The 15,448-nt window shown below is 51.9% G+C and overlaps 3 protein-coding genes across 5 annotated transcripts in view; all 3 read left to right on the top strand.

Annotated features, from left to right (window-relative positions):
• The first annotated feature begins 785 nt into the window (after window positions 1-785).
• Window positions 786-6,482, top strand: DAXX (death domain associated protein). Its single transcript, XM_003789093.1, has 8 exons — window positions 786-936; window positions 2,133-2,388; window positions 2,514-3,339; window positions 4,463-4,674; window positions 4,838-5,039; window positions 5,196-5,670; window positions 5,817-6,039; window positions 6,238-6,482. The coding sequence occupies exons 2-8, from the start codon at window positions 2,182-2,184 to the stop codon at window positions 6,295-6,297; spliced, it is 2,205 nt and encodes a 734-aa protein (XP_003789141.1). The 5' UTR covers window positions 786-936; window positions 2,133-2,181; the 3' UTR covers window positions 6,298-6,482.
• Window positions 6,483-7,886: 1,404 nt separating this feature from the next.
• ZBTB22 (zinc finger and BTB domain containing 22) lies at window positions 7,887-10,388 on the top strand. Its single transcript, XM_012804834.2, has one exon. The coding sequence runs from the start codon at window positions 8,522-8,524 to the stop codon at window positions 9,860-9,862; it is 1,341 nt and encodes a 446-aa protein (XP_012660288.2). The 5' UTR covers window positions 7,887-8,521; the 3' UTR covers window positions 9,863-10,388.
• Window positions 10,389-10,440: 52 nt separating this feature from the next.
• The window catches only part of TAPBP (TAP binding protein), a 9,912-nt gene continuing 4,904 nt past the window's right edge, over window positions 10,441-15,448 (top strand). For all 3 annotated transcript variants that reach the window (XR_002773228.1, XM_023512825.1, XM_003789091.3), the window contains exons 1-3: window positions 10,441-10,850; window positions 10,996-11,166; window positions 11,400-11,660. Coding sequence is in view for 2 of the 3 variants with exons in the window: in XM_023512825.1 (XP_023368593.1) it covers window positions 10,814-10,850; window positions 10,996-11,166; window positions 11,400-11,660 (469 nt within the window). In the remaining variant the exon portion in view is untranslated. The remainder of the gene's footprint in view (window positions 10,851-10,995; window positions 11,167-11,399; window positions 11,661-15,448) is intronic.

Genomic DNA, 15,448 nt, shown 5'->3' with positions numbered 1-15,448 from the left:
TGGTCAGCACTGCCAGCCCTTCAAGTTCTCTCCTCCTCCAGAAAAGGAGGAGAACCAGTCAGGTCCCGCCGATTTGGGTGGCCATTAGTTTTGGGGTGTAGCTTGAAAGAAAAATCAACACCAGCAACAATAATACCACTTTTGTATAGTGCGTTGTGCTTATTTGTATGCATGTGTTATAATTTAACGATCGGGAGATGTAGCACCTGATAGAAGCAGCTGCTGAGCAGCTGCAAGGAGTGTGCTGCCCTTGCAAGGGAACCGGCAGGTGTAGTTGATTAAGCCGCGGAAACCGGGATCTGGGAGACAAGAAAGTAGGTACGAAAGGCATGGCAATAGCTCTGCTGAAGGAAGAGGTTTTACTTCCCTTTTAAGAGACACCTGCCCTTACCTGAAGTCCTGCACAGCCTTGAAAACCTCAATCGCTTATTCACCTTGTTCGGGTCCCCTTCCTCTGTTTGGAATCGTGGGTTCGTCCGCCCTACTCCCCGCCCCCCACACGCGACCGGCTGGCGGTTGGGCCTGAGGCAGGAAGTTTCTGATTGGCGGAATCGCTGAAGCTCCTGGTGAAAAAAGCTCCACTCCCTGAGCGCCAAGTCCGGGCGTTGCCAGCATTGTACGGCAAAATGGCTGCCTCCAGGGGCTTTGGGACGGCCGGCTGGGACAAATCCCGCCCCCTAGAGGTCAGGGAGAAGGGAGCAGCCGACTAGGTGGGCGGCTCTGGAGGAGCTCGCGGGGCGGGCCTACAGCTACTTCCGGCCACTGGAAGACTGGGTTCCGTGACGCAATATGGCCGCGCTGAGGTGCATGTAGGCGGAAACTCTGTGGCTTCCGGTTCGTAGTGGGGCCTGCGGTGGGAGGGGGAAGGAAGGCGGAGGGAACCATGCGAGGTTCCGAGATCATCGGCTGGGGTCGCCTAGAGAGACCGTTTCTGAGGTGGGGGCCGGACGGTGCGAGGAGAGAAGGCCGGGGAGGGGATATCGAAGGAGAGGTATAGGGGAGACTCTGGACCTGAGTCTGAGGGATGAGCTGTGGCACCTTCCTATCCCTGAAGGGGAGTGTGGCGGCCGGGGGCGGGGGAGAGCTTGGCGGGAAGCTCTTCCCCAGCCCCGGCCCAACACAGGGTTGAGATCTGAGAGGAATCTGGAGGACCGCCCATTGAGGGGCTCACGATTGGTTACAGGTTACAGAGAAAGGAGAAAATTAGGGTGGGGTGAAAGGGAGGGGACTTAAGGTGAAATCTCTCCCGCCTAAAGCCCGGGTTTGAGGAGGCCCATCAGAGGGTGAAATATGGAGATAATTCGACAAGGGAAAAGAGAATGGATTGTTTGGAGGGGAACCGTTTTGGCCTCAGAGAGTCTAGGAGTTGGGGTGATTATCCAGGATGGGATGGGGTGTGGGTTTGATGTGTTTGAGGGTTAAAGGGAGCAAACACCTGAGGTAGTGCCGAAGGAGTGTGTTATCTGTGCAAGGAGGTGTAGGGAAATTTGGGATGTAGGTGGTCCTCGGGTTGAGAGGAAGAATCAACTTGGCAAATATGAGAAGTACCGGGAAATAGTGGGAAAACGAAACAGAGAATCAGCTTATCAAATACGAGAAATAGTGGGAAAATGAAACTGAAAATCAAAGTGAGGGGAGTGGGGACTCACTCTTAAGTTTGCACCCGCCCCACTTGGAGGGCCCAAAAAGCATGTAGTGCTCCTGTGGTGGCTCCTGCCTGTTAATCCTAACCCTCTTGGGAGGCCAAAGTGAGAGGATTGCTTGAGGGCAGGAGTTAGCCTGACCCCACCTCTACTAGAATAGAAAAATTACCCAGGAATCATGGCACAGCCTGTAGTCCCAGCTACTTGGAAGGCTGAGGCAGGAGGATTGTTTGAGCCCTGGAGTTTGAGGTTGCAGTGAATTATGATAACACCACTGCACTCTACCCGGGGTGATAGAATAAGACTGTCTCAAAAAGAAAGAAAAACCATGTAGTACTCATGGTGACTGAAAAGAGGCAGTGGGGACACCATTGGTCAGGGCCAATGCTGGATGCTACTGAAACAACACAGAGATTGGAAAATATGTGAGATGCAGGGATGAGGCTTTGCTGGAGGGGCTCTTTCTGAGGCCCCATCCTCTTTCGGCAGGAATTCTGAAATCCCCAACACTTCCTCCCTCTTGGGGATTTGATCCCCCATGGCCACCGCTAACAACATCATCGTGCTGGATGATGATGAAGAAGATGAAGCAGCTGCTCAGCCAGGGCCCTCCCACCCATCCCCCAAGCGGGCCTCACCTGGGCCAGAAGTCCCTGGCTCCTCTGAGCTTCATGGGGCTGGAGCAAGCAGTACTTCTGGCAGCAAGAAATGCTACAAGTTGGAGAATGAGAAGCTGTTTGAAGAGGTGAGCTTTAGGGGAGAGGATTCTGGTACCCCAGGGAGGGGGATGGCTGACTGGTTCTCTTCTCTACTAATTCCATTTTCCCCTTCTTTCTCTCAACCCCCTCTCTTCTTCCCTTGACCTTCTAGTTCCTTGAATTGTGTAAGATGCCCACGGCAGACCACCCGGAGGTGGTCCCATTCCTCCATAGCCGGAAGCAGCGTGCCCACTCTTTGTTTTTGGCCTCAGCAGAGTTCTGCAACATCCTCTCTCGGGTCCTTTCTCGGGCCCGGAGCCAACCAGCTAAGCTCTATGTCTACATCAATGAGCTCTGCACTGTTCTCAAGGCCCACTCAGCTAAAAAGAAGCTGAATCTGGCCCCTGCTGCCACCACCTCCAATGAGCCCTCTGGGAATAACCCTCCCACAGACTCCTCCTTGGGCCCCACAAATGCTGAAACCACTGCCTCTACAGCTTCAAGGACCCGTGGTTCCCGGAGGCAGATCCAGCACTTGGAGCAGCTACTGGCACTTTATGTGGCAGAGATCCGGCGACTGCAGGAAAAGGAATTGGATCTCTCAGAATTGGATGACCCAGACTCCACATACCTGCAGGAGGCACGATTGAAGCGTAAGCTGATCCGCCTCTTTGGGCGTTTGTGTGAACTGAAAGATTGCTCTTCACTAACAGGCCGGGTCATAGAACAGCGCATCCCCTACCGTGGCACCCGCTACCCAGAGGTTAATAGGCGCATTGAGCGGCTCATCAATAAGCCAGATGCTTTCCCTGACTATGGAGATGTGCTGCGGGCAGTTGAGAAGGCAGCTGCTCGTCACAGCCTTGGCCTTCCTCGACAGCAGCTCCAGGTTATGGCTCAGGATGCCTTCCGAGATGTGGGCATCAGGTTACAGGAGAGACGTCACCTCGATCTTATCTACAACTTTGGCTGCCACCTCACAGATGACTATAGGCCAGGTAGGAGGCTTTATGGGGTATCTGTTTACTCCCTGCAGGGGTGTCCAACCTTTTTTCTTTTCTTTTTTTTTGAGACAGAGCCTCAAGCTGTCCCCCTGGGTAGAGTGCTGTGGCACCTCAGCTCACAGCAACCTCCAATTCCTGGGCTCAAGCGAGTCTCTTGCCTCCGCCTCCCAAGAGGCTGGGACCACAGGCGCCCGCCACAACGCCCGGCTATTTTTTGGTTGCAGCCGTCATTGTTGTTTGGTGGGTCCAGGCTGGGGATTCGAACCCACCACCTTAGGTGTACGTGGCTGGCGCCTTAACCGGTTGAGCTATAGGCGCCGAGCCTTTTCTTTTTTTTTCTTAAGACAGAGTCTGTCTTTATTGCCCTCGGTAGAATGCCTCGGCATCACATAGCTAAAAGCAACCTCCAACTCCTGGGCTTAGGTGATTCTCTTACCTCAGCCTCCCGAGTAGCTGGGACTACAGGCGCCTGCCACAAGGCCTAGCTATTTTTGTTGTTGTTGCAATTTGGCCAGGGCCAGGGTCAAACCACCACCCTCAGTATATGGGGCCAGCGCCCTACTCCTTTGAGCCATAGGTGACACCTTCTTTTGGAGGGGGGAGGGTTGCAGCTGTCGTTTTTGTTTGGCAGGTCCAGGCTGGATTTGAATCCACCAGCTCAGTACATGGCTGGTGCCTTAGCCACTTGAGCAATTTCCAGATGTAGGGCTTAGGCAATTCTCTTGCCTCGGCCTCCTGAGTAGCTGGGACTACAGGTGTCTGCCACAACACCTGGCTATTATTTTGTTGCAGTTTGGCCAGGGCCGGGTTTGAACCTGCCACCCTCAGTATATGGGGTCAGTGCCCTACCTACTGAGCCATAGGCGCTGCCCCAACCTTTTTTCTTTTCTGCCACACAATGGAAGAAGAAGAGTTGTCTTGGGGCACACATTAAATACACAAACATTAAGAAAAGCTGATGAGCTAAAAAAAGGTCTGTGTATAATGTTTGTAAATCTGACACCACAGATAAGCAAAATGGACCTTAAATAATCTACATGTAGCCCCTGGACCACAGTTTGGACACCTCTGATTAAGGTTTGGGCTGAGTGCTCTGACTTTGTATCTTCCCATATAGGTATTGACCCTGCATTATCAGATCCTGTGTTGGCCCGGCGCCTTCGGGAAAACCGAACTTTGGCCATGAGCCGGCTGGATGAGGTGATCTCCAAATATGCAATGATGCAAGACAAAAACGAGGAAGGTGAGAGAAAGAAGAGAAGAGCCCGGCTCCAAGGCACTTCTTCCTACTCTACCGATCCCTCCAAGGCCTCCTTGGATTCTGGTGAGGTATGGAAAGTGAAAGCAGTACACCCTTAAGGGAGACCTTATCCTCTCCCTGCACTGGCCTTCAAGGAGTCCACTGTGACTGATGGAGAAGTGTGCAGAAGGAATGCAAGAACAAAACCCTCTGGGGCAAGAGATTCCTTAGAGAAACCTCTTTGTCCCCTAGGGTCCTAGTGGAATGGCATCCCAGGAGTGCCCTACCACCTACAGGGCTGAGACAGATGATGAAGATGATGAGGAAAGTGATGAAGAAGAGGAAGAAGAGGAAGAGGCCACAGATTCTGAAGAAGAGGAATATCTGGAACAGATCCTGGAAGGTCAGGGGGATGATGAAGAGGAGGAGGAAGAAGAGGAAGAGGAGGAAGCAGGTATGTCAAGGGACCATTCTCTTCATGTGCCAGTTCTACTGTGTTAGGTATGAGCCACCTATTTGAGACCCTTTCCTTTCCTCTTATTCCTAGTGTTCTCTCAGTATTTTTTCCCCTAGTTTTCATGCCATCCCTGCTTCTTTTCTTCTTTTCCAGGTAAGGATGGAGACAGGAGCCCCATGACCCTACCACAGATCTCCACTGTAAAGAACCTGGAACCTGGCAAAGGGATCAGCAGGTCTTCAGGGGAGCAGCAAAATGAAGGACTCATGGTGTCACCATCACTAGTGTTGAAAGAGACCCTGGCACCCTTCAGCATAGATGCTGACAGCAATGGAAAACAGCCTGAAGAGCTGCCCCTGGAGGAAGAGAGCCCTATATCTCAGCTCTTTGAGCTAGAGATTGAAGCATTGCCCCTGGATACCAACTCTTCTCCTGAGGAGACAGATATTTCCTCTTCCAAGAAGCAATCAGAGGACCCCTTCACCACTGTCTTAGAGAATGGGGCAGCTGTCGTCACCTCCACTTTCAATGGAGGTGTCTCTCCTCACCCCTGGGGAGATTCCAGTCCTCCCAGCAAGAAATGTCGAAAGGAAAAGAAGCAAACAGGATCAGGGCCATTAGGAAACAGGTAACAGTAACAGGAGGAAGAGGGAAGCAAGGAAGGATTACAGTGGGCTTTCTGAGAGGAATACTGGGGAATTGAGTATGCTGGGAGAGCCTGGACATGCTCCCTCAGTCTTCCCATACTCTATCAGTTCATGTTTTTGTTCCTAGCTATGTGGAAAGGCAAAAGGCAATGCACACGAAGAATGGGAAGAAGATACACATCCAGCCCAGCCCACCCTCCCCCTTGGCTTCCATGTCCCCGGTTGCTGATTCCTCCACAAGGGTGGACTCTCCCAGCCATAGTCTGGTGACCAGCTCCCTCTGCAGTCCTTCTCCAGTCTGGTTGTCCCAAATCCCCCAGTCACAGCCTCCCCGGCCCAGTACATACAAAGTAAGAAGAGGAGACTGTTTTTCCTCTGATAATTAATTTTCTTTCATTTTCTGTTTCTGCTGCTTTATCTTAATATTGCACCAGCATCATTTTCTCTTCCTTTTTCCCCACCCACTTTTTAATCTCTAAATCCTTCCCTCTGCTTCTCCTCCTTCCACATTCCAGATCTCTGACTCTTTGTCTCTCACTTCCCTGCAGATGAGTGTGGCCACACAGTGCGATCCAGAGGAGATCATCGTGCTCTCAGACTCTGATTAGCTGCTTCCCCCTTTCTTCACCTCCAAAATGTTTGGGATAGCATTGGAGGATGGGGAGAAGCAAATGACTGAGAAAGGGATGAATTGAGCTAATCCCCTTTTGGTGGTATTTCTTTTTCTTTAAAAAAAAAACCCTTAGGTTTTACACTCAAAAATAATAAACAATAAAGTTCTTTTCTTATTGTATTCCTGTGTTCCTTGTCCTGCTGTTACAGATTAGCATCAGCTGTCCCCAGGCTCACCGTTAGCCCAGCCTCCATAGTAGCCCCCTATCTGTCCTTTCTAATTTGGCCTTTTCACTCCTATCTTGGGGCTTTCTTGCCCTCAGGTCTTCCCAATGCCTTCTGCCAGGCACTTTTTAAAAAAAATGTGCTGCAGTCTCCTTAACGTAGTTTGAGTCTCACTTGGAGCAGCAGTAGTAGTAAAAAAGCCAATCAGAGGCGTACTCAAGGTTATTTGGCCAATCCAGACCCCGAAGGAAGGGGGCGGGGCCTCAGGAGGGCTGTCAGAGGCTAGGAACTGGACGATGACATCCCGCGAACCAGCTACTGGTCACAGTTCAGGGGCGGAGCCTAGGGAACGACAGCCGGCCCACCTCACCAATGGGAAAGTCAGGCTTATGGAGTTAAAGGGAAATGAATGATTCGGCCGAACCAGGTCCACAGCCCTAAACTGAGGAGGGGCCCTGATACCTTTAAGGTGGAATGAGACGACGGTTCTTTAAAGGAGAAGTGGTTGAGTCGGCCGAGTATTGCCCAGCGGTACGGGCGGGGTGCCGGTCTGTGCCTTTAAAGTCGGAGGGGCAAGAGGCGGAGCGGAGGCGGAGGGCGGAGGGAGTCGGCGCAAGATGGCGGCGGGAGGGGCCCAGGTTGCAGCTCTGGTCGCCGAGTGAGGGGCGGGGGGGGCCCGGGGGCGCGCGGCCCGGTAAGCGAGAACGCGCAAGGTTGGGGGACGCCTTTGGGGTGGGCAGAGAGGCCGAGGTAGCTATTGGGGAGGAGCGGGGGGGGCGGGGTCCAATGTGGGCGGGGGGAAGGCAAGGGGTGGGGCCGAAAGGACCGAAGGGGCGGGGCACGAGGCGGGTCTTGAAGGGGGCGGGGTTAGGGCTAAACTGGTGGCGAAAGGGCGTGGTCCACGAGAAAGCTGGGGGGCATAGTAAGGGAGATGGAGTGAGGGGTGGTTTTCAGTAGGGAATTAGATCAGCTCTCCAACCACAAAAGAGCTCAAAACACCGAAAAGTGGATTTTGGAAAGTTCGTTTCTCAGGCAAATAGAAAATAGGGTGTAATTCCCTAAGAGCATCTTATTTCTCTAACCTCCAAGGAGAGGACACTGGATTTCGAGTCAGACACCAGTACTATCTGGTCCTGCCACTTACTGGCTCTGTGTCATTGGATAATCTATTAAGCTTTCAGAGCTTCAGTTTCCTTGTCTGTCAAAAGAGGTTAAAAGGAATACCTAATTCCTTGTGTTGGGGAGTGTTGTGGGAGTTACTTAGAAAACAGGTGTGCACATAATTTTAAACTGTAAAGAGCTGTGTCTTTATGAGATGTTATCATTCTTCTTCTCTCTTTTTCTTCCCAGAGACCCCCCCAGCTGCCCTCCTCCTTCCTTTGTTCCTGTGGCTGGGGGGGGGAGGGTTTATCCCCTTCCTCCCTCCACAACATGGAGCCATCTCCTCTGTCTCCTAGTGGGGCAGCACTCCCCCTGCCTCTATCACTGGCACCACCCCCACTACCCCTGCCTGCGGCTGCAGTGGTACATGTGTCCTTCCCTGAAGTGACCAGTGCTCTTCTGGAGTCTCTCAATCAGCAGCGGCTGCAAGGCCAGCTCTGCGATGTGTCTATTCGAGTACAGGGCCGAGAGTTCCGGGCTCACCGAGCTGTCCTGGCTGCCTCCTCCCCTTACTTTCATGACCAGGTCCTGCTCAAGGGCATGACCTCCATCTCGCTGCCCAGCGTCATGGACCCAGGTGCCTTCGAGACTGTCCTGGCTTCTGCTTACACTGGCCGCCTTAGCATGGCTGCTGCCGATATTGTCAACTTTCTCACAGTGGGGTCTGTGCTTCAAATGTGGCACATTGTGGACAAGTGCACTGAACTCCTCCGAGAAGGCCGAGCCTGAGCTACCACCACCATCACTACTGCTGCAGCCACCTCTGTCACTGTCCCTGGTGCTGGGGTCCCATCAGGGAATGGGGGTACTGTAGCCCCTGCCACGATAGGCTCTATGCGTTCTCATGCCTCTAGCCGGGCCAGTGAAAATCAGTCTCCCAGCAGCAGCAACTACTTCAGCCCCCGGGAGTCCACCGAGTTCTCATCTTCTTCCCAGGAGGCATTTGCAGCTGCAGCAGTGGGCACTGGGGAGCGTCGAGGAGGTGGCGCTGTATTCCCAGCCTCTGTTGTTGGCAGTGGGGGGGGCACCTCTGGGAAGCTGCTGCTGGAGGCAGATGAGCTATGTGATGATGGTGGGGATGGGAGGGGGGTGGTGGTTCCCGGGGCTGGGCTCCGGAGGCCCACCTACACCCCTCACAGCATCATGCCACAGAAACAATGGGTATATGGGAAGCGAGGTGGGAACTGCCCAGCACCAGCACCCCTGGTTCCCCAAGACCCAGATCTGGAGGAGGAAGAAGAGGAGGAAGACCTGGTATTGACCTGTGAGGATGATGAAGATGAAGAGCTGGGGGGTGGCTCCAGGGTTTCAGCTGGGGGAGGGCCTGAGGCTACCCTCAGCATAAGTGATGTTCGAACCCTGAGTGAGCCTCCAGGCAAGGGGGAGGAGCAGGTCAACTTCTGTGAGTCCTCCAATGACTTTGGTCCCTATGAGGGTGGGGGTCCTGGGGCAGGGCTTGAGGACTCAGGGGGTCCCACTCCCTCCTCCTATGCCTTCTTCCACCCTCCCCGTTCCCTCCTTCCCTTGGACATGCAGGGCAACCAGATCCTGGTCTTCCCATCTTCCTCGTCCTCCTCACAGGCTCCAGGCCAGCCCCCAGGTAACCAAGCAGAACATGGGGCTGTGACCCTGGGGGGCACGTCAGTGGGGGGCCTGGGCGTGCCGAGTGGTGCTGGTGGGGCCCCTGGAGGGACCAGCAGCGGGGACGGAAATAAGATCTTTCTGTGCCACTGCGGGAAGGCTTTCTCCCACAAGAGCATGCGGGACCGGCACGTGAATATGCACCTCAATCTGCGTCCCTTTGACTGCCCTGTATGCAACAAAAAATTCAAAATGAAGCACCATCTGACGGAGCACATGAAGACGCACACCGGTCTCAAGCCCTACGAGTGCAGCGTTTGTGCCAAGAAGTTCATGTGGCGGGACAGTTTCATGCGCCACCGGGGACACTGTGAGCGCTGCCACCGCCTGGGTGGTGGTGGGACCGGACCTGGACCTGGACCTGGGACGCCCACAGTGCCAGTCTTGCCGCCCAAGAGAGAGTCCCCTAGTGCAGGCGGGGGCTGTGGCGACGAGGCGAGTGGGGCCACGCCCCCGTCCAGCAGACGTGCCTGGTCCCCACCCAGCGTCCACAAGCTGGAGATGGGGTTCAATGGGGGCGGAGGAACAAATTGAGTTAGGCTACTCGGGGTAGCTTTCGGGGGAAGGGGGGATAGGGAGCACGATACAGGGCGCTATGTCCCCGAGGTGCTCTCCTACCGCACTATTGTCTTCCTTTATCTTTATGGACTTGTATATATTCTGGAGGGGGAATTACAGTGTACCATCAGCCCATTCCACTCCTCAGTCCTTCTCTCCTAAGTTATTTTTGGAACCAAGCCCTTCCTTCCCTGATGGGTACACCGAAGTCCTAGCTTTACAGGGCAGAGTGCGCATGGAGAGGTAAATGGGAGTGTGTTGAGCATCCTGGAGTCACAGGTTCAAGGGTCAGGTGGTTGTAGCCTGTGCCTGAAGTCCGTTTGTGTTTTGGGAATCAGGCCTTTGAACCCTAACCTTTTTTTTTTACAGCTTAACCCCTCCAGAAGAATTCGCTCCTTATTTCTACCCTATTTCACCCCCCCCCACACACACACCTCCCTTGGGTATCCCCCAACTCGGCTCTCACAGGGAAGTGGGTGGAGATAAAGAGGAAGTTGAAGGAGTACAAGATTTTCATTTTTATTTTTAACAGTAATTAAAATATTTATTGGTCATTTCTCTTGGCTTCCTGACAACCCCTATGTGTTTGCTGGGGACCCGGCACAGGTGGAGGAAAGCCGTAGTAATTGTTCTAGGGAAATGGATGCTGGAAGGAAGATACGGGAGGGAGGGAGACCCTAAGTTTGGGGAGGGCTCGAACTCGGCGCGCCTGGGTGGCCCAGGAGGGCACGGCAGGGCTGCGGGGGTGCTGATGAGAACTGGAGAGGATGTTCCCGAACCCCTGCCTGGTCAGGGAGACGCACCCACCTCCCATGCACCCTCACCTAACCAGCGCGGGGATTTCTTCCACCCCCTCCTGCTGGCCTTCCGAAGAAAGCGAAAGTGAAAGAGGGGAAGAGGCTTCTGGGCTGAGGAGATCGCAGCGCCATGAAGCTTCTGTCTCTGCTCCTCGCTGTAGCTTTGGGTGAGCGAACCCCGCGATTCCTTGCCCAGGAACGGGTGGGTGAGGGAAGGAGAGGGAAGTGGCCCCTCTGGGCACGCGATGCCAGGATGGAAGATGCAGGTCACCGACATTCCAGCACTTCTTCACTCGCATCCCTTTCTCCCAGACCTGGTAGCCGCCGTCTCGGCAGGACCCGCAGTAATCGAGTGCTGGTTCGTGGAGGATGCCACCGGAAGCCACCTGGCTAAAAGACCTGGTGCACTGCTGCTGCGCCAGGGACCCGGAGGACCGCCGCCCCGTATAGACCTCGACCCTAAGCTCTACCTCAGCGTGCATGGTGAGTCTATTGGGACTTGCCCCCGCCTATATCACCTCCGCCAAAACCCCTTCCTCTTTAGATCGCGCAGTGACCTGAAGCCTCAGTTCCTTCCATTATACAATGAGTCTGGATTTCCTCTGGGTCTCTCACTACAAGGAAGTTTGTGCATTTGAAGCTCCATGAACTCTGCCCTTCTAGTCCATTTCCCCGCCACGACCCTGTCGCTGCAACTCCCTTTTTGGCATTCACAGACCCTGCAGGAGCCCTCCAGGATGCCCTCAGGCGGTACCCCCAGGACGCCCCTGCGCCACACTGCGAGATGAGCCGCTACGTCCCGCTCCCTGCCTCTGCGAATTGGGCCAGTGGCCTGACCCCGGAGCAGAGCTGCCCAAGGGCCCTGGATGGAGCTTGGCTGATGGTCAGTATGTCCAGCTCTGTCCTCAGCCTCTCCAGCCTCTTGCAACCACAGCCAGAGCCTGAGCAGGAGCCCGTTCTCATCACCAAGGCAACAGGTAGCTGGGGAGGAGAGGGAGATGGATAAGATTCTAAGGATTCACATCAGTCAGTGACTTGCTTGTATGGACTTGAGGGAGACATTTCCCCAATCGGTTTCAGTTACCTTTTTTGTAAAGCGAGGCGGTTTGGCTAGAATTAATCTTTACCTCCACCTAGCCCATTTTTTTTTTTTTTTAATTCAACTGGCTTGGGGCGAGGCTTCGCTAGTTCCAAAGGGCGGGGTTTTGAAGAGGCTAGGTTTCCCGACACCCAACCTTGAGAAACTTGTTAGGGTGTTAGCGGATAGGGTTGGGAGGAGTTGAGAAGCTGGGTCTTTTTTCTCCACTCCTCCCAGCGTTGTATCTTGTTAGGCACTCCCACCTTTGCAGTTCACCCTGTTTCAAAAACCAGCCTCTAGCCCCACCCGTGCCCACACTTGGCATTGCAACAATCTGTGAAGCGTGGGCATTGCAACAATCTGTGAAGCAAAGGCTCTCGTGCCCAAGTGCGTTCACCTTCCCTGAAAGCCATTTCCCTAAGACGTGTGGGGATGTGCTCTCAGTGGTCAACAAAGAGTGGGCTTGAGTGGGCGGAAGGTGCAAGGTGGGAGACCTGTTGGTTTCTACTGCAAAGACCACCTATTGTGTGGGGAAAGCAATTTGAGGCCTAGGGCTCAGCTACTTTGCTGAGCTAGGGAGTGGCTGGATAATGCAAAAATGAGGAGGATCTGACCAAGGTATCTAGGAGCTCTCCCTCCTGGCAGCTGAGGCTGGAGGCAGGATAGGATACCTGTAGAGTCGTTGCCTTTTTTGTCTCATACAATTTTATGTACACAACAGAGCCTCATGGACAGACAACTGAGCCCTGCACCCTCCCTTCCTCAGTAACCCAGAATCACCCACAGGACCAGGGAAACAGACTAGACACCGGACCCCAAACCTTCATCGCTACTTACTTCTCCATTCTTAGTCCCCAGCCCCTACTCTAGGCATGGGCTGAGGAAAATTGCTCTTTGTGGGGAGAGTAGCTGTCTCCAGTGGGGAGGAGTATTTCCTAGCTGCTAGCTTCACTGAGGTGACAGTAAGAATGCCCTTTGCTCTCAAGAGTCTGTAAATGTGGATACTATTTCCCAGCGATCTATCCGTTGTTGTGACTATCAAGAGAGGCATTGTGTTAATGTATTTGTTGAATCAATAAATGCTTATTAGCACCAAGAATAAGTTACAGCTCAGTAGTTCTCAGCCCAGGTTTTGAATAAGAATCCTGTTGGAGGGCGGCGCCTGTGGCTGAGTGGGTAGGGTGCGGGCCCCATATACCGAGGGTGGTGGGTTCAAACTTGGCCCCAGCCAAACTGCAACCAAAAATAGCCAGGAGTGTGGTGAGCACCTGTAGTCCTAGCTACTACTCAGGAGGCTGAGGTAAGAGAATCACCTAAACCCAGGAGTTGGAGGTTGCTGTGAGCTATGACACCACGACACTCTACCAAGGGCAATAAAGTGAGACTCTTTCTCTAAAAATAAATAAAAAATAAAGAATCCTGTTGGAAGCAATTTTTTTCTTTTTCCCAAGAGGAAGTGTCACTCTGTCAGAGGTGGAGAGGTGGCATCATAGCTCACAGCAACCTCAAATTCTTGCTTCAGCATCCCCAGTAGCTGGAGTCCCAGGTGCCCACCACAATGCCCTGCTAATTTTTCTATTTTTAGAAAAGATAGGGTCTCAAACTCTTGAGCTCAAGCAATCCACCCACCTTGGCCTCCCAGAGTGCTACGATTATAGGTGAGACCCACTGAGCCTGGCCTAATATTTAATTCTTACCATTCTTTTTTTTTTTTTGAGACAGAGTCTCTCTTTGACCCCTTTGTAGAGTGCTGTAGCCTCATAGCTTACAGCAACCACAAACTCTTGGGCTCAAGTGATCTTCTTATCTCAGCCTCCCAAATAGCTGGGACTACATGTGCCTGCCACAGTGCCCTGCTATTTGTAGAGACCAGGTCTCACTCTGGCTCAGGTTGGTCTGGAATTTGTGAGCTCAGGCAATCTACCCACCTGGGCCTCCCAGAGTTCTAGGATTATAGGTGTGGCCTGCCAGAATGCTAGGATTGTTGGTGTGAGCCACCATGTCAGGGCAGTTCTTACCATTCTTTGTTATTTTTTTATTTTTATTTTTTGAGACAGAGTCTCAGGCTGTCACCCTGGGTAGAGTGCCATGGCGTCATAACTCACAGCAAGCTCCAACACTTGGGCTTAAGCAATCCACTTGCCTGGCCCTCTTACTATTATTTTAAAACATCATGGAAAATTTTAAAAATACACAAAAGTAAAGACAATAGTATGATGAACAGACCATATCTATTATCCACTTATATAGTTACTACATTTTACCAAATTGTTTGACTTATCCTCCTCCTACTGTTTTATTTTTTTGAAGTATATCCTAGGCACCATATTATTTCACTCATAAGTACCTTTGTAAGTATTTCTATTAACTAAGGACTCTTGGCCAGATGTAGTGGCTCATGCCTGTAATCCTAGAACTCTGAGAGGCTGAGGCTGGTGAATTGCTTGAGCTCACAAGTTGGAGATCAGCCTGAGCAAAAAGCAAGACCCTGTCTCTACTAAAAATAGAAAAACCGAGGCAAGAAGTATGCTTGAGCCCAAGAGTTTGAGGTTGCTGTGAGCTATGAGGCCACGGCAGTCTACTGAGGGTGACACAGTGGGACTCTGTCACAAATAAATAAATAAATAAATAAAACAGACAAACTGAGGCTAGAGGATCACTTGGGCTTAGGAGTTTGAGGTTGCTGTGAGCTATAATGTACCCACGGTACAGGGTGACAGAGTGAGACTCTGTCACAAAAAGAAACAAACAAACTTGAGCAAAAGGGAGACTCCATCTCTACTAAAAATAGAAAAATTGTGGCGGGTGCCTGTAGTCCCAGCTACTCGGGAGGCTGAGGGAAGAGAATCGCCTAAACGCAGGAGTTGGAGATTGCTGTGAGCTGTGTGATGCCATGGCACTCTATCGAGGGTGATAAAGTGAGACTCTGTCTCTACAAAAAAAAAAAAATTAGCTGGGTGTTGTGTTAGGCACCTGTAGTTCTACCTACACAGGAAGCTGAGATAAGAGACTCTCTTGAGCCCAAGAGTTTGAGGTTGCCCTGAGCTATGAGGCCACTAACACTTAACTCAGGGCAACTGAGTGATACTCTGACTCCAAAAAAAAAAAATCAAGAACTGAGTATAATTGGTAGCAAGAGGTATTAAATTATTATATGATTTAACTCTTATAACAACCTCATTATCCTCATTAATATCGCTATTTTTGAGATTAGGAAGCTGAGCCATGGAAATGTGAAGTAAGTGGCCCAAGGCCATATAAATAAGCTTCAGAGTTAGAATTTGAACTAGCAAAGCCAGGATCCAGGTACTTGGCCACTACACTGCACTGATCCCATCAAGCATAGATGTCTATGCCCAGACATAGGCTATAGCTGGAACTTTCTGGAGTCAATAAACTCTGTACAGCACCATAGGATTTTTTTTTTTTTATTTTGGATTACTATAAAGATATATATATATATATAATTGGGTTACATTGTTTGCTGTTAGGTAGCATCTGAGTTATATTTTAGTCCCTCACCCAGGAAGTGTGCCACATACCCCAAAATTGTACCTGTTAGGTGGGAGCTTACTGAGCCTCCCCTTTCCTTTCCCCCACTTGAATTTAATTGTGTTTTTCTTTTATCTTTTTTTTTTTTTTTGAGACAGAGCCTCAAGCTGTCCCCCTGGGTAGAGTGCCATGGCA

This window comes from Otolemur garnettii, unplaced genomic scaffold, assembly GCF_000181295.1.
Source record: "Otolemur garnettii isolate 467f Iridium unplaced genomic scaffold, OtoGar3 scaffold00031, whole genome shotgun sequence".
Lineage (NCBI taxonomy): Eukaryota > Metazoa > Chordata > Mammalia > Primates > Galagidae > Otolemur > Otolemur garnettii.
The sequence above is the reverse complement of the archived record's forward strand: the minus strand, read 5'-3'. Positions and strand labels throughout refer to the sequence as shown.

What these genes read in the sequence shown, in the direction of transcription:
- DAXX (XM_003789093.1), top strand. Translation starts at nt 2,182, where the DNA reads ATGGCCACCGCTAACAACATCATCGTGCTGGATGATGATGAAGAAGAT. An exon ending in TCAGGGCCATTAGGAAACAG is followed by an intron (nt 5,671 to 5,816) that starts GTAACAGTAACA and finishes TTTTGTTCCTAG; the next exon opens with CTATGTGGAAAGGCAAAAGG. An exon ending in CCCGGCCCAGTACATACAAA is followed by an intron (nt 6,040 to 6,237) that starts GTAAGAAGAGGA and finishes ACTTCCCTGCAG; the next exon opens with ATGAGTGTGGCCACACAGTG.
- ZBTB22 (XM_012804834.2), top strand. Translation starts at nt 8,522, where the DNA reads ATGCGTTCTCATGCCTCTAGCCGGGCCAGTGAAAATCAGTCTCCCAGC.